Source organism: Plecotus auritus (genome assembly GCF_963455305.1).
Source record: "Plecotus auritus genome assembly, chromosome: 10".
Classification (NCBI taxonomy): domain Eukaryota; kingdom Metazoa; phylum Chordata; class Mammalia; order Chiroptera; family Vespertilionidae; genus Plecotus; species Plecotus auritus.
Window position 1 is genome coordinate 44,010,305 of NC_137785.1, and position 26,204 is coordinate 44,036,508.

Consider the following 26,204-nt stretch of genomic DNA (forward strand, 5'->3'; position numbering starts at 1 on the left):
TTCTCAGCTCTCCTTTACCCAGTCTCATAGAATTATTAATATATAGTCCAATAGAACTTAGCAGGTAATAGAAACTAGATAGAAAATTAATGTTTATTGAGAACCTACTAAGTGCTAAAAAGCTTTACATACATTATTTCTTTTAATCGTCATTATTTCCCCCATTTTATAGATGAGGGAAAGGAAGCTTACAACTAGTAAGTGGCAGATTCAAAATTTTAACCCAGGCATGCAGGATTCCACTGATTTCCAGAAAACCCTTTTCTTATTCACTCTTAGTGTTTGCACATTCCTTAGGATACTCATTTTTTAAAAGGAACGCATTCCTCTAGTTCCTTAGCTCTCTCATGCACATCTGACAAGAGAAGGTATCATTTACCAAAAATCTTGTTTATAGCTAGTAAGTACAGGGATAAGATTTAAATACACACCGTTCTGCCCCCCTGGAAAAGACAATTATTATGAGAGAAATAAGAATCTCAGAGAAAATGAAAGTTTATTGGCTATAATTAATAAAATGCTGTAGGTCAGGAATCTTCATCTAAGAATTTTAGAATTTTAAGGAACAGGAATAATTATATGATTATATGTATATGCACACAGAGACATTATTACAGACAGAGAACCATAGAATTTAAGGAATGGAAGAAATTGTAAATGAGAAAACTTCAGATCCACACATCGGTGGCCATATTAAAATTTGTGCCCAAGGGTCCTAATTCCCAGGCAAGTACTCAATCCAGGATTAAGAAATTATGTGGTTTTCTTCAGCATTTCAAGTCTCTGGTCAAGATCTTCAAAATCAATGTCCTCAGAATCATAAGGGTCAATGGAAAGACTTGCTTGAGGTTTTACATGAGGCAAATCAGGCAGCATAAAGTTATCAAAACCAATCTTGGCTCTTGATTCTGGCTTTGGAGAAGTTTGAGGGTTGAATCCCGGACCTGTTCATTTCAAAAAATGTAATTAAAAGTTACAACAATATGTCCCCCAGAATGAAATCTCAGCCTCAAAGACAGTAGGCTATTATTGCTTTTGAAAGAACAGTATATAATAGGCTGGAAAACTAGACAATTCCCCCAACATGGAAATGGTGGTAATGGTTACACTGTGTTGGCAATCTTCTTCAAGAGCAATTGGGATTTTTTTTTAAAGGCACAATTTTTCAAAAACATGTGACAAGATGATCTAGTACAGTAGTGGTTTTAAAATTTTATCTGTGTTATAGATCTGTTTGAGATCCATATCCACTTTGAAAATTGTTAACTACTATAAGGGAACATTCTGTACTCTGGGTAAATCACTAATAAACTTCTCTCGCCAATGGAGGAATGAATAGTCTTAACTGAAATAGCTTCCATGAATATCAAGCAATTCCAACTACTCCCAGGATTCCCTATACTTACCAGGAACCAGTATAGGACGCAAATCATTCTTAAAGGAATCATTCTGAAAGAAAAGAAAGATCACTGGGAAGCAACTGACTTGAGTTCCAAACACATATTTTGTTCATAGTAAGCCTTCAATAAATATTTCTTAAAACTAACTTAAGTGAACTTTATCACAATCACGCTGCCTTCTTGTTTAAGGCAAAGTGTTCTGATGCCTTCTGGAAATCAGCCTTAGGAGTGACTATAGTTTTTCCTTCTTCTGTCACCTGTGGCCTCATACAAGAACGGGGAAGTCTTTTATCTTTCGGTCTAGAGATGCTGCTTGTGAAGAATGATTCAGTTTAATAAAATCAGAGGATTCTTTCTCCAAAAAATAAATAGCACAAAAAAAGGAAGAAGTGGGAAAACGGAAGTATTAGAGATTAAAAAATTAAAGAGACATATCAACTGAACATAATGTGTGGATCTTTTTGGATCTTGATTTCAGCAAAATAACTGTAAAAATGCATTTTTGAGACAATCAGAGAAATTTAATATAAATTTAGTATTATATGATATTATTATATGTTTTTCATTGTGTTAGCTTTCATAATAACATTGTTTTATATTATAAAAACAAAGGGTTCATGTTAGAAATACATATTAAAGTATTTACAGGTAAAATTATGTAATGCCTAAGATTTGCTTTAAACTCCTTCTCTCTTAGGAAGAAATAGGTAGATGAAATAAGAGCAGCAGAATGTTGATAACTGGAAAATGAGTGATGAGTACACGAAAGTTCAGTATATTGTTCTCTCTAATTATGAATATGTTTAAATATTCCATAAAGTTTTCTTCTTCTTCTTCTTCTTTTTTTACAGAAATGTTATTCTTAAAAATATAGCTAAAGAGGACAGAGCTGTGTTTTATTTGTAATAAGATTTCCAATACATGCACTTATTATTTTAGGCCAATTTTCCCAATCCCCAACTTTTGTGATACTGTCCTATTACCACACAGTGCCAAAAAACAAATAAACACATTAGTACAATGTTTAAAATCATTATTAGCAGGAACTGGTAGTTACACTGTCCTAGGATAGAATGAACCACCTCAGTAGCTTCTGAGGCTAATACATTCCTATCACACAATTACTTTAGCAAACGTGGTGCCCTTCACTTCTGCAACATCATGCAGAGTCAGTGATTCTTTGTTTTATTCTTAAACCAGAGGACTTGTGTCCTGGGTGGTGTTGCCAAGTGATTAGGCCCACAAACCGAAGGTTGCAGGTTCGATCCCCGGTTGAGCTCATGTGGGAGGCAACCAATCCATGTGTCTCTCTCACATGGATGTTTCTCTTTCACTCTCTCTCTCCCTCCCTCCTTCCTTCCCTCCCTCCCTCTCTTTCTAAAAATCAAAGGAAAAAATATCCTTGGGTGAGGTTTAACACACACATACACACACACACACACACACACACAAAATCAGAGGACTTGCACTCCCAAAGTAGAAGCTGAACAATACACAAGGTGTTAATTCAGACATATACAGGCAGTCCTCGGGTTACGTCGGAGATCCGTTCCTACGGCACAACGTACCGCAATTTTCGCCAAAAGTCGGAACCCACCTACATAAGCACCTACGTCACTCACATGGAGCACATACACAGCAGTAATGAAGTGAAACAGTAAAAAAAAATTTAAAGAAAGATAACAATTCCTGACGTTCACTTGTGGTAAATAAATAATAAAAAACATGAAGTACATATGTACATACATCGAAATGATGGAACTTTTTTATATATAAATAAATGGGAGATGGCAACAGTAACCACGAAACGACGTACGTTGAGTCCGACGTAACCAGAGGACTGCCTGTAATTTCAACAAGGAGTTAAATTATGCCGAAAATATAAAATCTTGAAAGCAGCTCCATGGGGCCAGATATGAAATAATAAAACAATTTCTTTTTACTTCGCTCTGAAGGAACAACGAGGGAAGGAAATTAATGCCTGTGGCTCTTTACTTTTTGCTTATTTGACTTCTCTAAATTTGTATATACACACGGTTATGAGATTTTTATCCTATTTTCAGCATGAGAGTAAACTGTTTTCACTACATATAAACTGAATACATCTAATCTGAAATTTGAGTCTAAATCACCGTATGTTAAAGACTTCCACATTTGTCAAGCTCGTACAAATGTTCTTTGCAGTCTATACCGTGGTATTGTCCAGAGGTTGATGAAAGGCTGTATGTAGTCCTATTTTCTCATGAATTCAGCACAAAAACACATTAAATATAAGCTAAATAATTGCCTTAAAAACCTCACAAAGATCATTTTACCACTCAAAAGGCCCATTTAGAAATATACTCTAGCAGTACGTAGTCTCATTTCAGATTCAACTTCCTTATCCGTACTGACCTGTCTTTCAGGAGGAAGGGATAAGAAACAAGGGGCTGGGGATGGCACAGGTAAAGGCTCTGGTGCACATGTTGGTGATGCCCAAACTGGACCACCAGGTCCTGCTACAGTTCCCCCTCCGCTGTCAGGGGCACCTTTCTTGACCTCCTCGGTAAATCCAACACTAACCAGGTCAGCCGGGGCTTCAGCCTGAAGCAAGAGGGTGAGAATAATATTGGGTCATCCATTTATTACACATTTGTTTATTGCATACCTACTACAGGCCAAACTCTCTTGGAAAACACTGGGGGGAGAAACAGTGAGCAAAGAGACATGGTTCCTGCCCTCATGAAATAGAGTCTCGTGTAAGTCAGGGGCAATTAACAGCAACCTCAGGCTTTCTGGCCCACATGCTCCTTCTTTCCCTCTGTTTCAATGACTATGTTTTGAGTACCTATGAGGTCAGACACTGTGGTACACCACAGTGATGCAGAGCTAAGCATAAATATGCATATTGATGTCTACGAGAAAGTATAGCAAATCTTATCAGGGGTAAACTCTCATAAACCAGGCAGAGTACTGGGGATGCCACGATGAACACAACAGACAAACGTCCCGGCCCTCCTGCAGCTGATGATATTCCAGTGGGAGAGACAGATGATAAACAAGATCATTAAGTGTGTTAGATAAAGACAGGAGTGATAGAGAAAACATATAAAGCAGGGAAGAGGGAAGAGGCGGACATTTTAGAGAAGGTAGCTAATAAGGGCCTCACATTGAGAGTGGGTGTGGGCAGCCTCTTCAGTCCTAGGAAAGCCATTGTCCATTATTCTAAGTGAAATAAAAAGCCACTGTGGGGATTTAAAAGCAGAGGTGTGACATACTCTGACTTGGGTACTAACCAGATCTCTGAAGGCTGTATTGAACATCAGTTAATGAGGAAGAGGAGTAGAGAAGCAGGAAAACCAGTTAAGAGGCTCTTGCAGTCCTCCAGGGAAGAGGTTAGTGCAGGTTAGCCCAGGACACTGTCAGTGGAGATGGTGAGAAGGGGCAGGATGCTGCCTATATTTAGAAAGTAGAATAACCAGGACTTGCTGAAGATTGGTTGGGGGCTAGCAGTTGAGAGAAAGGGGAGAGTCAAGAGATATCAAGATTTTTTGCCCTAGCATAGAATCCCCATGTACTGTAGAATGAATGGGTTCTTGGAAGGGGTAAGAGCACATGTCAAGTTTGAGATGCCTCGAAATATTTGAGTAAAGGTATGTATATCAAGAAAGTGGGTGGATATATGAGGATGGAGTTCATACCAGCCTAGAGGCCTTAGCGAGTGATATCTACATTAATGAAAGAGTAAGATGCAAATTGACCGTACCTTCACAACACCCACCAGCCAATCAGGGGTGAGTATGCAAATGGACCCAACAAAGATGGTGGGTTAATTTGCATATGCAGGCTCCCAGCAGCCGGGGGCGGGGCGGGACGCTTGAATAGTCACCATGGCAACGACGCAGGTGTTCCGCACCGCCCCAGCCGCTCCAGGCCTCTGGGCAGCGTGGGAAGTCAGAAAGGCAGCTGGCAGCCAGGGGAAGGAAGGCCCATTCTTGCACAAATCTTCGTGCATTGGGCCTCTAGTATGAGTAGAAGTCCTCACCATTAAGATGGTTTTGAAAACCAGGATGTCAGATAAAATCACCCAGAGAGCAGGGAAGAGAGAGAATAGGTCCAAGGCTGAGCCCTTGGGCACATCTCTAGTAGCATATCATGTAGCTTTCACTTCTTCACAGTCCCTTTTGGTATTATCTATATTTTTACAATGAGTCATTTTTTTCAAAAAACCATATAACTCTTTGAAAGAGGGGAAAAAATGGGTAAAAGAGTCCCTATCAGGAAACCATCAGGAGCAAAGCATCAGAAAAGACAAGTGTGCCCTTTAACCACAACCCAGCATGATGCATGCTGCTCATCAATCAGAAGGCAGCACAGTGGAAACACAGAGGACGGAACAGACTTCCCTTGTGGCTTCATGCCTGCACTAAGCACAAGTTTGGCGCCTGAGGACAAGGCTATCCTTTATAAAGTTATCACAGACAATTTTATCAATTGCTAAAGTAAGTCACTTCCCAGATGAGGTGATTTGAGAGGCATTAGGGAGAAATCCCTCTGGCCTTAGAGCAGCCCATGACCACCTTGTGGAAGCTTAATCCACCTTCTGTGATAATAATGATGATGATGACAAGAAAAATTTGATTACATTTGTGATGGGCCAGGCATTGCATTTAAATCCCTTGTATGTATTAGCTCATTTAATCATCTCGACAAGCTTATGAGATCTGTTAATAACGATTAACTATTATGATCTCTCTTCTTATAGTCCAGAGAACTGAGTCTTTGAGCGGGTAAGTGACTTGTCTGAGGTCTCACAATTAATAAATGGTGGAGCTAGGATCTGAACATGGGTCATTTCACTCCTGAACTCATACTCCTTTTTAAAAAATCTTTATTATTGGAAGTATTATATATGTCCCTTTGGGGGATGGGAAAGGGAAATGGGGAACTCATACCCTTAACCCAGACGGATTGATAGTACCCTGTGCCTCTGGATTTTGTAGCCATTATTCCAGATCTCTAATAAAGATCTCTTGCCCTGGCCAGTGTGGCTCAGTTGCATGAATGTCATCCATGTACCAAAGGTCGCCAGTTTAATTCCCCATCAGGGCACATATTCAGGCTGTGGGTTTGATCCCCAGTTGGAGTGTGTGTGCAGGAGGCAACCGATTCTATGTTTCTCTCTCTCCCCCTCTCCCTTCCTATCTCTAAAATCATAAAAACATATTTTAAAAAATAAAGATCCCTTTATTAAAATGTGACTTATCCCCAGTACAAAGTTGAGATCTTAAAAACTTAAAATATTTTGCACATTTCGGGTATAACACTCAGGTACCTTCATCTTTGCTTTCCATTCTATTGTTAACAACTTAGAAGGGTCATCTGACGGTTATCAGAAGTCAAACTCTGTTAGGAAAAGTATGTGGGCGGAGAAAAGGTACAAATTTCACCTGGTTTACAACCCTGACAGCTGCCCTGAGAGCCACATTCATAAGTAGAAAAAAAAATCTTCCGTGCACAATAAAAACCTCAGCTTTAAATCAATCCCCCCTTCTTGAAAGTACTCACCATAATGGTTGCCTTGGATTTATATGGCACATTATAGTTCTTAGCAATTTCTATCAGATACTGTTCCACTAAAACCTGGGGTAGACTGTTCACATTTAATTTACACAGTAGCTGCAAAATAAAGAATATAACAAGAGTTGGTCACACACACACAACTACAAAATAAGAAACACAAAAAGTTTAGGTGATCTTTCACCTCTGCATCATTGCTCTTTATCTTTCTAGTCACTGTTATTTAAGATGTATGATTTAAAAAAGAAATGTAACTTAGCGCCCTGGCCGATGTGGCTCAATTAGCTAGAGCATCTTTCCGTGCAAAGAAGGGTCTAGGCAGGCGTCCTCAAACTACGGCCCGCGGGCCATATGCGGCCCGCAGAGGGCATTTATCCGGCCCGCCGGGTGCCGCTGCCTGTCCTGCTTAGCAGCCGACCCGTCCTGGGCCCGCAGTGCGCATAGGAATTTGTTCATAGTTTTTTTTTTTTTAACTATAGTCCGGCCCTCCAACGGTCTGAGGGACAGTGAACTGGACCCCTGTTTAAAAAGTTTGAGGACCCCTGGACTCTAGGGTTTGATTCCCAGTCAGGGCATGTACCCAGGTTGTGGGTTCGATCCCCCGTCGGAGCGCATACGGGAAGCAACTGGTCGATGTTTCTCTCTCACATCTCTCTCCCTCTCCCTTCCTCCTTCTCTATAATCATTGAAAAACATATTCTCGGGTGAGGATTTTTAAAAAAAGATATATAATTTAGCAACAACAAGGAGGGCCCCTCCTTATAAGACAGCCCTTTCCTGAGGTGAAGGAACCTCAAACCAAGTAGAATAAGAGAAAAAAAAATAGACAAAAACATTGTGAATCAAGAATTCTGATTTTATGACAAGTATTCGAATTATGTCAGAGGTAATATTCACCATACACAACAACCAGTACAGCAAGATATTAAGGAATCAGAATGGATAGCCTGAGTGATGAGAATGTCCAACAGCCTGAAACAACTACTTCAGCCAGATTCCTGTGTCCAGCTGAATTTCAGTCCTGAATTATGTAAGATGTTCAGAATTTGAAACTTCAAATTTTCAATAGCTTTTTTTGTATTACTAGGCCAGTTACATTTAGGAAAATGAATGTTTTCTTAATAAAGAATCAGCCCAGGTGGTATGGCTCAGTGGTTGAGCATCAACCTATGAACCAGGAAGTCATGGGTTCAATTTCTGGTCAGGGCACATGCCCAGGTTTCAGGGCTTGATCCCCCGTAGGGGGCATGTAGGAGGCAGCCGATCAATGATTCTCTCTCATCATTGATGTTTCTATCTCTCTCCTTCTCCTTTCTTCTCTGAAGTCAATAAAAATATATTTAAAAAAATAAAGAATCATCTCAGTTTTATTGACTCTAGTTTTTGTTTTGTTTTTCATCCTCACCCGAGGAGTGAGGATATTTTTTCCATTGATTTTTAGAGAGAGTGGAAGGAAAGGGGAAGGAGGGAAGAGAGTGAGAAACATTGAAGTGAGAGAGACACATCGATTATTTGCCTGCCGCACGCTCCCCGGGGATTGAACGTGCAACCAAGGTACGTGCCCTTAACTGGGAATTGAACCCGAGATACTTCAGTACACAGGTCGACACTCTAACCACTGAGAAAACTGGCCAGGCCTACTCTAATTTTTCTTAATTGAGAAAACATTATATAAGTTTCACGTGTAGAACATTATAAATCAATATCTGTATACATTATAGGGTGCTGACCACCAAAAATCTAGTTTCTATCTGTCACCATATATTTGACCCCCTTGAAAAGATCGGAGTTCCCTAACCCAAGATCTTTATCCAAGTTCTTCTGCCTCCAATGCAAAAATTACTTCTATACATCTTTCACTCTACACAGAATTATGTGTCCTGAGTTTGCTCAGCTTTTCCCTGACTTCTTGGTTTAGAAAAATGTGTCTCTGGAAGTGGTACTACCCGAGAGCTGACAGTTCCAATCTCAGCGGTTCGACACAGTTGACCATACTCTTGGCTGTACTTTGCACACAGCTGATTAGATACCTGCAGCAAACCATCACCAAGAAAGAAAGAAAGGCAAAATGCGTCAAGTTATGGCAGATTTGTTTTTGATAACGAACAACTGAAAGAGCAAAAACCACTTTCATGTTACCTCACTGGAATTATGCTCTTTTAGCATCAAACAGCAATAACAAAATAAGCACTTTGCATCCTAGCTGGTTTGGATAGAGCGTCAGCCTGCGGACCAAAGGATCCCGGGTTTGATTCTGGTCAATGGACATACCTCAGTTACGGGTGTAGGAGGCAACCAATTGATGTATTTCTCTCACATATTATTTCTCTCTGTCTTTCCCTCTTTCTGAAAATCAATGAAAAAATACCATCGGATGAGGATTAAAAAATAATAATAAAGGAAAATAAGCACTTTGCTTTGTTTTTAAGAATCTGATTAACCTCTAATTCTAAACACATTATAAATAATGACACCCTTTCCCCCACAAAAGAAACTCAGTTTCAAGTTTTATTTTTTTAGGCAAGGTTTTCCCCCCTACATCGTCATTAAAAACAGTATTTATTTTTCACTTACAGACTAACAGAAGAAAATACTTTTGGAGGGGGTTATTCTTTAAGAGAAGATAGGATTCCCCAAGTCCAAATGAGAAACATTAGTGATACTCCCACAATCATGGCACTGATTAAAACTCATCAAACTCACTATTTTCAGCTCAGGCACCTCTGACTGGAGTCGAGGCGCTGCCCAGATTAGTGAAGACACAGATTCAGCCAGACCAGAATCCAGTTCCCTAAGGAAAGCACAAAATCATGAAACTCAGGGCTTTCTGTTTCCCTCTTTTCACTGCTTCAAAGGTAGTCCATGGACAAAGTTCAAAATATAATGTTATAATACAATTTTTAAACTGAAATTAGAATATGAGCTTCTATGTACATATATGTATCTAAAAGTATATAACACACATACTTGTGTTTATACCAGGGGTGGGCAAACTTTTTGACTCGAGGGCCACAATGGGTTCTTAAACTGGACCGGAGGGCTGGAACAAAAGCATGGATGGAGTGTTTGTATGAACTAATATAAATTCAAAGTAAAGGAGCGGAGGGGAGAGCAAGAGAACCGGATAGAACAGCCGGATCCGGCCCTCGGGCAGTAGTTTGCCCAAGGCTCGTTTATACACACATCTATATATATAAAACCCTAATATGCAAATAGACCGAACGGTGGAACAACTGAACAACCGGTTGCTATGATGTGCACTGACCACTGGGGGTGCATGTGAAACATGGCAGGCATCAGCCGCGGCGGGATGGTGGAGCAGGTGAGCAGAGGTGCCAGACCAAGGCGGGGCTCTGGTCATTGTCATTGGGGCGAGCCTCTGGTGGTTACTGAAAATTCTTTGCACCCGTGCACCACAGTCCCACCGGGCGCTCGCACCTGCTGCTAGCACTGGCCCCATTTGAACTCACTGCCGGCACCAGAGCCACACTCGCACCCGCTGCCAACAATGGCCCCGCTTGCACCCGCTGCCAGTGCTGGAGCGCCACTCACACCCACTGCCAGCGCCACTTGCACCTGCAGCTGACACCAGAGCCGCTGCTCGCACCCGCTGCTGGCGCCCAGCACTGGTGCTGATCGCTCAGCACCATCAGTGGGTGTGAGTGGTGGCTGCTGGCCCTGATCACCCCTGAGGGCTTCTCCACCTCCCCCTGCTCCTGAGGGGTGATTGGGGCAGCAGCTGCCACTAGCACCCGCTGCTGGCACTGGTCCCAATCACTCCGCGCTGTTAGCAGGTGCAAGCGGGGCAGGTGCCATCAGCCCGTGGGAGTGGTGGTGGTGGGAGCTGGTCTGCCTACAGAGAGGGGACCAGGGGCCGTGGAGGATGGGCCAAAATCCGCCCCTGTGCCCACCACAGCCTTGTGGCCCACAGTTTCTTTCAAGGTGCACAAATTCGTGCACTGGGCCACTAGTAGATACATATAAATATACATATATAAACTGAAAGGAAATATACCAAAATCCTAATCTCCAGATTTGGTGGTCACGGATTCTTTTTGGCTGTATTTTCCAACTTTTCTACTACAAGTTTATACTATATTTTTACAGCTTAGGGGGGAAAAGGACATCTATTTGTTGTTGTTTTTTAAATGGCTCTTTGGACTGACATATTCTTTTCAAGCAGAGACAAAGTTCTTTGACACAGTCCCAAAAAGTTTGAGCCATAAGGGGCAGGGATGCCTTATCACTCCTTTGAGCCTGAGAAACAATGTAAATTCAATAGGTCTCACTTTGTGGCCTGGATCAAGCTAAACCGGGCCAGCAGCAGGTCACAATGCAGCTCCAGGACCTCCATGGCCTCCACGAGGTAGTCTTCCCGTATAATGTGCTCCACTCGGATTCGAGCTCGTTCATCTTTCCCAGCAGCCAGATAGTCAGCAACCTCCTTCCTTGCTTTCTGGGCCTGCTCGGCTGCAGCATAAAGCACACAGATAGAAAAATGAATGTGTTTCAGAAAAATGCCAAGCTGCTGTTACACCAATCCTAATATCCACAAACATTTATTGGGTGTCCAGTTTGTGTTACAAATAGAACCCTGGAAGGTCAAGATTATTATCTCCTTTTAAAAAAGAATCAATTTAGCCGGGCTGTTGTGGCTCAGTGGTTGAGCTTTCATGGTTGGATTCCTGGCCAGGGCACATGCCTGGGTTGCGGGCTCGGTCCCCAGTGGGAGGAGTGCCAGGAAACAGCCGATCAATGATTCTCTCTCATCATTGATGTTTCTCTCTCTCTCTCCTTCTCCCTTCCTCTCTGGAATCAATAAAAATATTTTTAAAAAGAAATCAATTAAGATAAGACAGGGCTAATTTGCTTTATTTATCTCAAATCACTCAGGTACTTTTTGCTTAAATTTCTTCATTTGTAAGAAGAGTATAAAACTTATCTGGCCCTAGTTGGTTTGGCTCGGTGGATAGAGTGTCGGCCTGCGGACTGAAGGGTCCCAGGTTCGATTCTGGTCAAGGGCACATGCCTGGGTTGCGGGCTCATCCCCAGCGGGGGGTGTGCAGGAGGCAGCCAATCAATGATTCTCTCTTATCATTGATGTTTCTATCTCTCTCTCCCTCTTCCTTACTCTCTGAAATCAATAAAAATATATTTTAAAAAAATAAAACTTATCTGGATAATAATATGTATCACTGGATTATCAGGATCAAATAAAAGAATATGTGAGCATGCATTTTAAAATGCACAAGTTCTGTGGATGTCACCAATGTCATCTTCATTGTTCATGGTAACAGAATGGGAACCACTGGGTTTGGCTAAATTTCATTTATTTGGGGTACTTTCCTTAGGCCCCTATTACCTAAATAATGCCCAGAGACTCTCTGCCAAGATTTGGCTAAGTAATGCCCAAAAATCAATTTGAAAGTTTGAGTAACTACGATCTCTCTACCAATAAATTATACAGGGTGTTCCAAAAAATGTATATACACTTTGACAGCTGATAGCTCAATTTTGAAATGAAATGTATTTTAATAAGCATAGCCTTTATGCTTATTCAATGTGTGTGTATACATTTTTTGGGACACCCTAGATTTCTGGAGCACTCAGAAAACTGCATTTACATGCAATACTTATTTCACCAGAGCCCTCCTCATAATCAGAGATCATCAGTTTTTCTATTTATTGAGGGGTTAACCACTCATGTGACCCTCTGGAATGAGGAGAGAGCAAAAGGCAACAGAAAATAAGTTGGACTTGAAGAAATAAGATTAAAAAAAAAAAAAGACAATAACACGTATTACCTCTATGCATGAGTCTAATGCTACTTGAGCTGTCACCTGATAGAAGAAATGGCATGGGGGGGGGGGTGATATTTGAAAAAGGATAAGGAATCCTTTCCAGAAAAAATGTGCCTGGGAGTTCAAACTTCATAGCTACAGCACATTTGAAAAAGTTTGACTAGATAAAGTTTTCTGCCTTGGTGGAGAGAAGTCCAGTAATCGGGATATTGTTTTACATTTTAAACCTTTGGAAACATATTTTAAAAATTAAACTTTTTTTTCCAGAGGCATGGATGCATAGAACAGACTGACAGATCTCAGAGGGGAGGAGAGGGAAGAGATTAACCAAAGAACATGCATGCAGAGCCCATGGACACAGGCAATATTGTGGTGAAGATCTGGGGAGGGGTGGGGACTGGGTAAAGGGGAAAGGGGGGCGGGATGGGAGACATCTGTAATACTGTCAACAATTAATTTTAAAAGTGTAAACTTTTTATTTTGAGATCATTGTGGAGTCACTTGAAGTTGTAAGAAGTAATACAGAGAGACCCAGGATATACTTGACTGAGTTTTCCCCAGTGATAGATACATCTTGCAAAACCAAGATAGCGATATTGATATAGTCAAGATACAGAGCTGTCACTGGAAATTTTTAAATGATTTGATCACTGTAATAATCATTCCCACATTCACCCCAGTCAGAAACATTATTTTAATTCTAAAGTTGGTGACAACTCTTTCTCTGGGGAGCGCCTTCTCCCCCCCCCGCCCCCCCCCCCGCCCCACGCCCCTGTGGGTTTCCCTTTCCCCTAAGCTACAAGGGCCCTTCCTTTGCCTCTGTAACTTGTTTCCTGAGTCCATTTCTTCTACACTTCTACCTCTGTGACTTTCTATATAAACTTTCTCTTATAGTTTGAAAATAAATAAATTCCAAAGTTGGTTAGTAAGGTCTTTGGAGTTGAGGGGAGATGGCACAGTGATCTGAGAGGCAGCTGGCTGGCCCGCCTGGAGCATTACTCACTTTTCTTTCTTTCCAGGAGTTTCAGGCGATTGACAACCAGCTGCAAGTTGACCCGAAGGCGATCAGCTTTGAAGACAGAGCTGAACATGATCTCACCACAAGGCACAGCAACTCTGAGCAAGTTTCCCAGAGAAAGAGAGAGTGTATCAGTGGGGTGGGAGCTCCAGTTTCTCAACATCCACCTTATTCATTCAACAAGCCCTGTGGAATGAATTCCTGACGGCTCAGTCATGGCCTGGCTGCACTTGCTTCTCTGTGGACCAATAACACAGACATGACTCTTGCAATTCAAACAGGGGTTAAGTTTCCTCCAATTTATTCCAATCGTCAGTGGTTTTGCTGAAACGTTTGAGAGTTCTGCAGGAAGTTTCTGACAAACATGGAAGTCTTTGGCAAGTGTCTAAGGAAGCAGACAACAAAGTGAGATTCCCCTCCCCACAGGACATATTAGTCACTTATGGAGAAATTGTAAGTCCTCCTTCTAAATAAAACATTAATGAATTTGAAAGGGAAATCCCCATTGGAAGAGATCACATAACATTAAAAGCACATGGAAATGAGGACATAGAATTGTTCAGAGAAGTAGATAAAACACAAGCTTAAACATTGCACATTTCCATATTTGGACATCTAAAAAAGCTTTCGAAAAATATTCTAATGCCAGGCACCAACATGTTCCTAGGGAAAGCTGAAATCGGCTAAGTATGCTTGAGGCTAGTTGTTTTCTGCCACTGGCATTCAAAGTTGAAGCTCCTTTCCTAAAACGACACCTTTACATGCTGAAGCATACAAGCAGGAAGATGTGACAGTATGAAAAATGCCACCTTCTCCCCTTGTTATGACACACATGGTTTCCCAAGTTACAAGTACTTCTCTCTGGTTTGATCCCTTAATGTCAAAAAAACAAAACAAAACAAAACAAAACAAAAAAAACCAACAACAACCAAAAGCTGGGATAATTGTCTGAGCTTCCCATGCCTGTGGTACAGGTCTAGAAAAACCACGAAGAGGAAACAGGCAACACGGGAGCTGGTTTGAAATGTCCGCCTGCTCAGGGAGAGGAACAACCAGCACGGCAGGGTTTTGTCGTTATTTTCCTACCAACAGGGTAGCTTAGGCTCTCCCAGCACACAGATTCAATCTACACACATCGCAGGAATTCACTGTGAATCTAGGGAAAGAGAAGAGGTGGAAAAAACATTGAAGTTTAATTCTTCAGTCCCCAAATATCCCAAATACCTTAAAAAAAAAATCTCCTTTCAGTTCATCTGTTCTTTAAACTCTGTGGGAGGAAAAAAAAACTTGGTGAAATAAAATGAAAGACTCTCAGATGAGATTGAGGACAGACAGCAAACAGGTTAACTAGGTAAGAGTACAAATGAGGAAATGGGAGCAAAGGAATTAGCAAGGAAAGTCTCCCCGTGTGGGATATCTTTGTGAAATTTCGTTCAACAACTATCTATTGAGCCAGTTACAGGTTTATTTAATATAAATAACTTAAAGAATTATCCAGATATCAGAGAATAATACAGATTGTTAGAGAGATAAGGTAACTTCTGGTTATTTTAGTGTCTTAAGTCTAAAAACTATGTTAGTTTACTTATCACTAATATTCCTGTTAAACGGACACTAGGGAGCTTCCTACCATCAATATGTACGACCAAAGAAATCAGGATTGCTTGGAGTAAAGATTTCTAAAACAGGATACAGCAGAGATATGACCCACCCTTTTGCGACTGCAGCACCAAACCAGGAAATCACCTGTGTTTCACCAATCAGAACATCCTGTTTTTTTAATCATACATGCCTTTGCACCACGTAATTATATTTATGGCTGGTAGTCAAAAAAATTTTTTTTTGCTTGCATCTACCCGTGTCTGCTCTTTCAACTTGTCTGAAAAACAGACCTCTGAGTGTGTATCTTGATCTGGGAAAAAGGAGCCACCCTTGAATACACCTGGATGGTTCAAGGGGGCCTGTTTTATAATCTTAATGCCAGTTTAGTGAGCTAAGCAATGAACCTAGAAACCAGAATGCCAGCTAGGGCTAAAACGGAATCACTGAGTGACCACAGGACTTCCTTCTTGGCCAAACTGAGAGAGATGACTATCATGAATAATATTAATATTCATGAAGCAAAGCCTTCTGATTTAGATGGCTACACATCAGTAGCTTCATTATGTTTTACCCATGGGTGCAAGGTGTGTGTGTGTGTGTGTGTGTGTGTGTGTGTGTGTGTGCGCGCGCGCGCGCGCACGCGCGCACAATTCAATAATTTTGATGATTCTTTGTCCCCATCAAGGTGAGAAAATATTGAAATTGAAATCTAAGGATTCCCTTGAAAGAATCTTAGAGGTCATATACTTTTATTTGTATTTTTTTACTTTATTTTTATTTTAACTTATTTTAATATTTCTAAGGTAATATTTTCATTAAAAATCCAAACAATAGCCGAAACCGGTTTGGCTCAGTGGATGGAGCGTCGGCCTGCGGACTGAAGGGTCCCGGGTTCGATTCCGGTCAAGGGCATGTACCTTGGTTGCGGGCACATCCCCAGTGGGAGGTGTGCAGGAGGCAGCTGATCGATGTTTCTCTCCCATGGATGTTTCTAGCTCTCTATCCCTCTCCCTTCCTCTCTGTAAAAAAATTAATAAAATATATATATTTTTAAAAAATCCAAACAATAACGTAAGTTCCTTTTGTTCCTTTCGGCCACCATCCTAATTCCACTTTCCTCTCCCAAGATAACCAACATTAACTAGTTGTTACACATCCTTCTACTCCTTTTCTATACAAATACATATGCAACTATAATGTTATATGTCTTTTAACATTAAATACATGATATTGCACTGTACACGTTTGCCTATTTTTTTTTAACTTAAAATGTTTAGAGCTCTTCTACATTTTACTCCCACCCCTTCATTTAGTTTAAGCTTCTCATTTTGCAGAAGTGCAAACCCAAGTCAAGTAGTAAAATGACTTTCCTAAGTCCAGATAGCTACACATAGGGACCAGGGCACAGTCAGTACTTTTAAGATCAGCCAAAAAGCAATGATTATTTATTGAACAAAGTTTGCAGAAACTGAAAGGGAAAAAACCCACTCAGAATCCAATGTCTCTCCAACAGTTAAACGTATTTTTTTCTCAGTTTAGCTTGTTTTTGTCTGCAATCAGAATTACTATTTTTTTTACATAGATGTATTGTAATCAAAGCACAAATTCAAATGGTGTCCATTTTTTTTCAGTTAAGTTCATCAGAAGCTCATGTTACTATAAGTTGACTAGTAGTTAATTGGCAATGAAGGATGACCTAACATTGCATCACTTGGTCAAGCCCTCTTCCACTAAACTAAGCTGCTTCCCACTGAACTAAACCCCTTCCTCTCATTTCTCACAAGTCTCCCACTACTTGTTTCACTTTCCCCCTAGATCCCCCCAGAGAGGTTTCTGAATTCTTTTTTTCCTTAATATATTTTTATTGATTTCAAAGAGGAAGGGAGAGGGAGAGAGAGATAGAAATATCGATGAGAGAGAATCATTGATCGTGCCACCTCTTGCACGCTCCCTACTGGGGATGGAGCTGGCAACCCTCGACCAGCATGGAACCCAGGACCCTTCAGTCCGCAGGCCGGTGCTCTATCTATCCACCAGGGCCGTTTCTGAATTCTTAAAGAGCTCCCATCTCCACTCTGGGTCTCCAGGGGGATGTCTTTATTCTCCTGGGCCTGGGGGCGTTCCTGAGGTTCCCAAGAGGAGGCTTCAGAAACAGGCCCAGGCCCTAGCTGGTTTGGCTTCGTGGAGAGAAGGGTCCCGCGTTCCATTCCAGCCAAGGCACCTGCCGGGACTGCAGGCTCCATCCCCAGTGCGGGAGTGCAGGAGACAGCCAATCAATGATTCTCTCTCATCATTGATGTTTCTCTCTCTCTCTCCCTCTCCCTTCCTCTCTGAAATCAATAAAAATATATATTAAAAAAAAGAGAGAGAGAAAGAAATCAGGCCCAGAAAGCCCGGGTTTGCCAATGGCCACACCCCAGGGTTCAGCTTAGGAACCCCTAGAATTTACTGGAGTAGCAAGACTGCAGGGTCATTGTGGGGTCAAGCTGAGGGGGCCCGGCCCAGCCCTATTCACGTGACCACGCCCCTTGGGGAAGATTTCATTTTCCCATCGGAGCGGGCGCTGGAGGTGACAGGCAGATGGCCAGCCCCCTCCCCTCAGAGGTTGGGGGTTGGGGGGTTGGGGGGGACTCCTGGGCGTCACTCTCGGGCCCAGCTGTGACGACATCTCCGCGCGCCCGGGGCGGGACGCGCTTTACGTCATCTCCGGGCGCCCGACGGGGGGGGCGCTGGGTGTGGGGCGGCTCCGGGGCCGGGGATGGCGGCGGCCGCGGTGGCGGCGGCTCCGGCACGAGCGGGTGGAGCCCGAAGAGCGCCGTGAGATGGGCCGGTGAGTGTCGCTAGGAGCGAGGGCCTCTGTGCCGGCCTCGCGGAGGCCAAGCGGGCCTGGGCTTGGGGCTCCGGAGGAAGTGGCCCCCGGAGCCCGCCGCCCCGTCGAACCGCGGACCAAGGCGGCGAAAGAGGCCGCGCTCGGACCCCCGCGCACTCCCCTCCAACGCTGCCTGGGGGGCGGCCTCGGGCCACGGCGACCCCGCGGCTGTGATCCCTCTGGCCGGGGTGTCCCGAGTCCTTGGGGCAGGAAGGGGCCCCAAAACAAGGAAGCATCACCTGCGGGCCCTCTCCCCTGCCCCTCTGCTTTATGGGACGACCCCCCACCCCCGGACCACACACTCTAAACGTTGAATTCCCAGTTTCGGCCCCTACCCTTTTGGGAGCAAGGATTGAGGGATCCCAGGAAGCCATACCCCCTAGTATCTTCCAAGCTCCTCTCTTTCTGGCGGGCGCACCTCTCGCCCTCAGCGAATTCTGGTCCCCGGCAGGGTTCAGCCTCTTGATTCTCTGGTTCTGCTGGCAGCGTTGGCACCTCTCTGGAGCAGCCCCCCTTCCCCGTTCGCAGGGTGGCAGGCTACGTCTTCCCCTTTGGAAGTCCTCATTGAGCCCCTCCAGAGGCTGAGGTTTCAGATTCCGAAATGTGTTTTGCGTTGTGGGAACCTGGTCCACAGGCTTGGCTCTTTGTTGTCATTCCCGCAGACCTTTTGCCTCTTTCAGTCCTTTTATGAGCTTGTGTTTGGTTAACGGTTACCCCTCAGTGACCCAGAGGCAGGTTTTCTTTAATGTTTTAGTTGCAGGGAGCAAGGCTCATGCTAGGGTTGAAGATGTGACCCCTGTTTTTGTTGGGAATGAGGGAGAAAGCTGACTGCTTTTCATTTACTGGAACTGCCCAGCAAAGAAGGGATGCACGACTTGTGCTCATTGCGTAACTTGTGTTTATGGAACTAAGAATGTGTCTTTCCACCTTGGTTTCTCCTCTCATCACCTTCTTGTATATATCCCCACTGGGCCAATCTTAAGAGAGAAATGTTGCCTTCAGTTTGGTTTGAGGCTTGCAGTGTTACTTAGGACTTGGGCAGGATAATGGGTAGTTTCTGAGTCCTGGTCAGTACTGCTTTTGGTGTATTCAGAGATTAAGGCTCTGTTCTTCAGCACTTGATGTTTCTGGCATGTGTAGATTCAGATATTGACAGTTTGGCACGAGTTTGTTTTCCCACGGTTAGCTGCTTGAGGAACAAGGCAATGTTTTTCATTTTTGTCCTACCTGATTCAGCACTTGTACAAAGTTGTCACTCAGAAAATTTTACACGCACACACAGGAGACCTTTTTTTTTTATCCTGAAAATCTGTTAATAAGGCTTCCCCTTGAGTGACTCCCCCCTGACCTCTTTTTCTGCCCCAGAAACATAAATAATTGTTCTTTTCTCTCTAGTGCCGCTTTCCTCATTTAAATAACCTCCACAACCATGTTTTCATCAGCTCTGAAAAAAAGTGAAATCTGTGAAGTTGATTTTTCCTGCTTCCCATTGTTTACTTGGAAACAATGTTGAGTCTTCCACTTTTATTTGTGCATTTACCTAAATTGGGATTGGAAGTAAATTTAACCTTTGGGGAATAGGTACAGGTAGAGAATGAAGGATCTAATGTTAAGGCAAACAATGAGATTTGACATGGAAAATTTTTTCCAGGAATGTTTTTCTACAGATAAATGTGCTGTTACCTCTAGAGAAGAGTACTAGGCAAGGATTCATGGAGTTTAATGTCTTTGTGGCTTTGGAATTACTTTCTTGACGATCCTGGGAGGGGTCAGAGGTGAGGCTCCTGCTTACTTTATCCCTATGTCTGTCTTCTAGGCTCCCACACCAGCGGGGTGAACACTGCTTCTTACTACAGCTGCTCAGAAGCACCATTGGAAGCTCAGGTATTACAGGAGCTTTGGATACCTTGTTGCATTAAAAAAAAAAAAAAAATCTGGGATTCAACAATGGAAAAACAGAACAGACTGTAATATAGAAATCTCTTTTCAGATCCAAAGCACTGGAGCCTGATTGGAAGAAATAGGTGACAAAGTTCATATGCATTGAAGTGTTCAGACCAAAAAGATACTTTATGACAATGGACAAAAGCATGTATGAAAGGTGACAACAAGAGAAAGGGGAGAAAGAACTTTCTTACCAATCATACAGACCTAAGATAGTAACAAGCAGGCATATTTGGAGAAATGGAATCAGAATTTTAGGAAGCGGTGCCTAGAGCAGACCTTCAGAGGAAAAGGAGCCATTGACAAAGGAAAACACAAAAGAAAAAGGAAAGGGAATGAATGAAGAAGGCAAATTGCAGGTGGTCAATGAGAAGAAAAGAAGTTGAGTCTTCCACTTTTATTTGTGCATTTACCTAAATTGCCAGACTAGGGAACACAAAGTCTGCGTGAGGTCAGAAGAGTTTTGTTGCTCTTTGGGGAGGAGGAAAAACAAATAAATTGTAGAACACTATTACAATCACTCTCCCCACAGAGCCCAGGTTTGAATGTGGTATTTCCTGGGACAAAGAATACTAATGTTCATAACAGGTTTAGGGAGCAAGGTTTAAAAAAATAAGACACAAGCGGACCTGAGGACTTATTTACACCTGGGTTCTTGAGATGGTGGTAATATGAGGCAAAAGAGAATGAGAGTTTAATCAGGCCTGGGGTGGTGGACTGGGGACAGGTGAGATCATAATCCAAATTAGACTGGCAGAAGGAAGTGAGGATGAGGTCATATGTTTAGGAAAGAAGATAGCATAGTAGTCTGGTGGCAAAAGAAGAAACTTAGGAGGAAAGAGCCAGCAGCAAAGACCATGTGTTCAATTCCCTCTTGGGGAAGAATGCTGCGAATGGTCAAGGTCCCCATCAGAGGCACAGCTAATCATGAAGCTGTTGGTCTCCGGGTTTGTTGAATGCTTGTCCTTGTAGCTCTGAGGTTTTATGACTGTTTCTTTCATGTCCTAGGCTGAATGAGTAAGGAGGGTAGCATCCTTGTCTGGCCCTCTCTCATCCCTCCTTTTTCCCAATAGTCCTCTTTGTTACATCTTCCTGCGTGGGCACAGTTCCTGCTATTTCCTTTGATTTGGTTCACCCCTAGGTTACTTTTCTTTGCCTCTGATTTGTTCCCTAGCAGATGTGGGCGCCCCAGCCAGCAGCAGAGAGGGTTCAGGGGAGCCACAGAGAAGCCCCTTCTGATGCCCCAAGGAACAAGCCGACCCCTTCCAGGCTCCAGGAACATCACAAAGCAATATGAAACCTGTTCATGAAAGGAGTCAGGAATGCCTTCCACCAAAGAAACGAGACCTCCCCGTGACCAGCGAGGATATGGGGAGAACTACCAGCTGCTCAACTAACCACACACCCTCCAGTGATGCCTCTGAGTGGTCCCGAGGGGTTGTGGTGGCAGGGCAGAGCCAGGCAGGAGCCAGAGTCAGCCTGGGGGGTGATGGAGCTGAGGCCATCACTGGTCTGACGGTGGACCAGTATGGCATGCTGTATAAGGTGGCTGTGCCACCTGCCACCTTCTCCCCAACTGGCCTCCCATCTGTGGTGAACATGAGCCCTTTGCCCCCCACATTTAATGTAGCGTCTTCACTGATTCAACATCCAGGAATCCACTATCCCCCAATCCACTATGCTCAGCTCCCATCCACCTCTCTGCAGTTTATTGGGTCTCCTTATAGCCTTCCCTATGCTGTGCCACCTAACTTTTTACCGAGTCCCCTCCTTTCCCCTTCTGCCAACCTTGCCACTTCCCACCTTCCACACTTTGTGCCATATGCCTCGCTCCTGGCAGAAGGAACCACTCCTCCCCCCCAGGCTTCATCCCCGGCTCATTCATTCAACAAAACCCCCTCTGCCACCTCCCCACCTGGGCAGTTGCCACATCACTCCAGTACTCAGCCACTGGACCTCGCTCCAGGCCGGATGCCCATTTATTATCAGATGTCCAGGCTACCTGCTGGGTACACCTTGCATGAAACCCTTCCAACTGGTGCCAGCCCTGCTCTTACCCCTCAGGAGGGCCAGTCTGCTCTGGAAGCAACCCCTGCCAATGGACAGAGACAGCGAGAGAGAAATTTAGTAAGACGGGAAAGTGAAGCCCTCGACTCCCCCAACAACAAGGGCGACGGCCAGGGACCGGTGCCAGTGGTAGAATGTGTGGTGGATGGACAGTTGTTTTCAGGTTCTCAGACTGCACGGGTAGAGGTGGCGGTGCCGGCACACCGAGGGACCCCAGACACCGACCTCGAGGTCCAGCGGGTGGTTGGCGCTCTAGCTTCTCAGGACTATCGTGTGGTGGCAGCTCAGAGGAAGGATGAGCCTAGCCCCCTCAACCTGTCCCATCATACCCCTGACCATCAGGGTGAGGGGCGAGGGGCAGCCAGGAACCCAGCAGAGATGGCCGAGAAAAACCAGGCCCGGGGGTTCTGCCCTCAGTCCCATCAGGAACCGGTGAAACATAGACCTTTACCCAAAGCAATGGTTGTAGCCAATGGCAACCTGGTGCCCACTGGAACTGACGCAGGCCTGCTGCCCATGGGCTCGGAGATCCTAGTGGCATCAAGTTTGGACACGCAGGCCAGAGCCATCTTCCCAGACAAGGAGCCAACGCCACCCCCCATTACCTCCTCCCATTTGCCCTCCCATTTCATGAAAGGCGCCATCATCCAGCTGGCTACAGGGGAGCTGAAGCGGGTGGAGGACCTCCAGACCCAGGATTTTGTGCGCAGTGCCGAAGTGAGCGGGGGGCTGAAGATTGACTCTAGCACAGTCGTGGACATTCAGGAGAGCCAGTGGCCTGGATTTGTCATGCTGCATTTCGTGGTTGGTGAGCAGCAGAGCAAAGTGAGCATCGAAGTGCCCCCCGAGCACCCTTTTTTTGTGTATGGTCAGGGTTGGTCCTCTTGCAGCCCTGGGCGGACTGCACAGCTCTTCTCTCTGCCCTGCCATCGGCTGCAGGTGGGAGATGTCTGCATCTCTATCAGTTTACAGAGCTTGAACAGTAATTCAGTTTCTCAGGCCAGCTGTGCTCCCCCAGGCCAGCTGGGCACCCCCCGAGAAAGGCCTGAGAGGACAGTCTTGGGACCCAGAGAGCAATGTGACAGTGAGGGGAAGAGCCAGCTGTCGGGCGAGGGCTCCCGAATGGTAGAGCCCTCGCAGCCAGAGCCTGGTGCTCAGGCCTGCTGGCCAGCTCCAAGCTTCCAAAGATACAGCATGCAAGGGGAGGAGGCACGGGCTGCCATGCTCCGTCCCTCTTTCATTCCACAGGAGGTAAAGCTGTCCATCGAAGGGCGTTCCAATGCAGGAAAATGAACCTCTCTCCCTGACCAGACTGGGGCTCTACCCCAGAACTGGGCCTCACCGCGAGCAGGCAGAGGATTTGCACATGTTGAGCAGGGAATGGCTCTCTTGGCAGTGAGATTGGGGGCGGGAGGTGAGGGGAGAGGAGGCATGAAGGCAGCCTCCCAAGGCAGGGTCTGTTGCTCATTACCCTGTGGCATCCTTTAGGACAGCCCCAGAGGATGCTGTGATGGGGAGCAGCAGGCCTGGGCCAAGGAAGTAAGGGGGTGCATGCAGAATAAGAAACATTCCAAATATCAGGGCCTCCCTGTTCTTTCCTCCCCATCCCTAGCTCCTGAAAGGGGAAAATCAGGTTTTGGGAGCAGGTGGCAGAGGGAGGGAGCAAAGAAAGAGCCAAAAATGATGATCCACAGCTTATAGTAGCAGTTCAACTGTCTGAAGTTTTGTTTTTTTTTCCTTTTTTGTGGTGGGAGGGCAGGAGGCCCCATGGTTGGAATAAGGGGGTTCCCCCCCCAGAACTCTTCTTTTGAGAGCTGTGCACTTTAAAGGGTAATTTTGTTACACAGATGTCTGTGGCTGGTTTGTGGGGGAGGAGTACTCATCTACGGGACTCTGGTTGATCCTGCTTCAGCCCTTTTCCATTTCTCTTCACCATTCCTTCCACAAACTTCTAGCACCAGGAGAGAGAGAAGCCCCTCCAAGGTTCAGAGTGAAGTAATGCTTTGGCGGGGACCCAGTCAGGGGACTTTGGGAGAAAGACCATATGGCCAGACTGAATGGGCTCTAGGCAGGTTTTTTGGAAAGGTAGCTGACCCAACAAAGCTCCTCCTACCCAGCATGCCAGACCTGCTACAAAATTGTACTGAATCTAGTTGGTAATGGTAACTTCTGAAAGAACCAGTGGACCTTTTTCCCTAGGCCCTTGCACCCCTCCTCTGTCTGTTGTGCCTAAGTGCCTGCGTGGCTCCCACCCTTCTGCTGCCCTAACCCCTCTGCATGGTTTCTTGACCTGGGCCTAATTTGTAGCTGCACTGCCTTTCCCCTTCTGCAAAACCAGTTTTGTCCACTTTGACCAAGACCTCTAGTTTTTGGTGTGTAGGGGTCTCCCTGGTTTCCCCTTTAATTCTCTGTTTTTAAAAACTCAGAAAGAATCATGTCCCTTTTGCAGCAGAACAGCTTGGTGGAGAAACGAGAACTGTGCCCTGAGGAGTCAGGGCAAATACACCTGGCAGGGCAGTTTTTACACAGCTCCTCCCATTTTAATTCCACTTCCTCTCCTTGCTGTCCCCTTTTACAGCCAGCTCTAAGGTTCTGGGATAGTCTTGATGACGTTTCAATACCTGAAGTCACCTAGATTTCATTTTGTGGTGGGGTATTCCTCTGCAAAAAGTATTTTCAATCTTAGTTGCATTTGCCCCTCTGTGTCTTAAACCCACATTTTTATTTTTTTTTACAACTTTTAGCAGCAGCTCAGGCTGTGGGATTCTACTGGGTATTGAGAATTAGGCTCCCCCACCAGCTTTCAGGTGAGTGGGTGGGTTTTTTGTTTGTATTTCAGGAGTCTTTAGACTCTTGAAGCAACTCAGGGTATTGTCCACCCAGCTCTCTGGTGAGGCTTCTCCCAGGGTATGATCCTGGCATTTCCTTTAGAAATGTCTTTGGATGGGTCAAGGCCTGGCCTGTCATCAGGAGTCTCAAACCTCTGAGGTCTGATCTCTGCTCTGTCAAAGACTTTAGGCAAGTCTTGTGACCTCTCACTCTTTCACTTCCTCCCCAGCTGCCAAATGGGGATAAATAATCTTACCTACCTCCTGGGGGAGGGGGAGTTCTGAGAATGGAGTCATTCTTAGTGTTCAGGTGCTAAAGGTTGTTCTCCTGCGGGAACAAAGTGGCTGAAACTGGCTTGTTTTTTACAAGCCCTACACTCCAGTTTTATTCCTTGAGAGCAGTTACCTGGTCAGTCGCCTTTTGGAGGCTCATCCAAAGGAAGCTGCTGACCTGACCGCAAGTACTTAAGACTCTGGTTCACCTCAGAACCAAACACCAACCTTGTCGGGTGAACACTCAACCTTGTACTCATTTGGGATCATGCCCTTTCCCTTCTCTGTTCCCCCATTCTCTCTGAATGCTGCTTTCTTTGGTTTATTTCCTACCGTGGGGGCCTCTGGGGCTGAGTCTTGAGGAATCTTCTCAGATGATGGCCCTTGGAGAAGGTCTTCTCTCTGGCTGTTCCATGAGCAACTCCTCCTAGGAATTATTGTTTGCATGGGTTTCGCAGAAACATCCTTATAGGAAGGCTCATCAACTGAATACAGTGACGTGCACATGGTAGACACTCAAGAAATGTCCATCAGGGACACCAACTGAGCTTCCTTCTTATGGGAGCAAATCTATATCTAATCAGATACCTGCCAAGTAGTTTAAATCAGATAACCTTCCTGCACTCAGCCTGGTAACTTCCACTTAATCCTGGAAAGAAAATCTTGTGCACCTTGACAAGTTGGGCGCTGCCCTTTCTGCTGCTGTTCCTCTTCTGTCTCTTGCTGGGAAGGCAATACCAGCAGCTCCCCTGATACTGTGCCGTGAACATGTAATATACATTAATACTTGATTTTGCTCAGCTGCAGAGGTGTCTTTTGTAAAATATGGTCTCCCAGAAAAAG

At 44.5% G+C, this 26,204-nt stretch overlaps 2 protein-coding genes across 5 annotated transcripts; one reads left to right on the plus strand and one right to left on the minus strand.

Moving 5' to 3' along the window:
- Nucleotides 1–480: 480 nt before the first annotated feature.
- On the minus strand, nt 481–18,750 carry LOC308235917 (IST1 homolog; the record flags this gene model as incomplete). Of its 2 annotated transcripts, XM_080645155.1 has the most annotated exons (9): nt 481–944; nt 1,407–1,449; nt 3,795–3,983; nt 6,948–7,058; nt 8,906–8,989; nt 9,663–9,750; nt 11,249–11,429; nt 13,764–13,876; nt 18,585–18,750. In XM_080645155.1, 8 exons carry the CDS (start codon nt 13,849–13,851, stop codon nt 754–756), a joined length of 975 nt encoding a protein of 324 aa, XP_080501281.1. In that variant the 3' UTR covers nt 481–753. The 2 variants fall into 2 exon arrangements, with proteins under 2 accessions (XP_080501281.1, XP_080501280.1); XM_080645154.1 differs by lacking the exon at nt 18,585–18,750 and having other exon boundaries at nt 13,764–13,941.
- On the plus strand, nt 18,097–24,101 carry ATXN1L (ataxin 1 like). 3 transcript variants are annotated; one of them, XR_013959228.1, is made up of 3 exons: nt 18,097–18,210; nt 20,066–20,133; nt 20,240–20,725. XR_013959228.1 is itself a non-coding variant. In XM_080645153.1 (3 exons), exon 3 carries the CDS (start codon nt 21,487–21,489, stop codon nt 23,551–23,553), a length of 2,067 nt encoding a protein of 688 aa, XP_080501279.1. In that variant the 5' UTR covers nt 18,097–18,210; nt 20,066–20,133; nt 21,368–21,486; the 3' UTR covers nt 23,554–24,101. The 3 variants fall into 3 exon arrangements, 2 of the variants coding, with proteins under 2 accessions (XP_080501279.1, XP_080501278.1); XM_080645153.1 differs by lacking the exon at nt 20,240–20,725 and adding an exon at nt 21,368–24,101; XM_080645152.1 differs by lacking the exon at nt 20,240–20,725 and adding an exon at nt 21,371–24,101.
- The last annotated feature ends 2,103 nt before the right edge of the window (nt 24,102–26,204 follow it).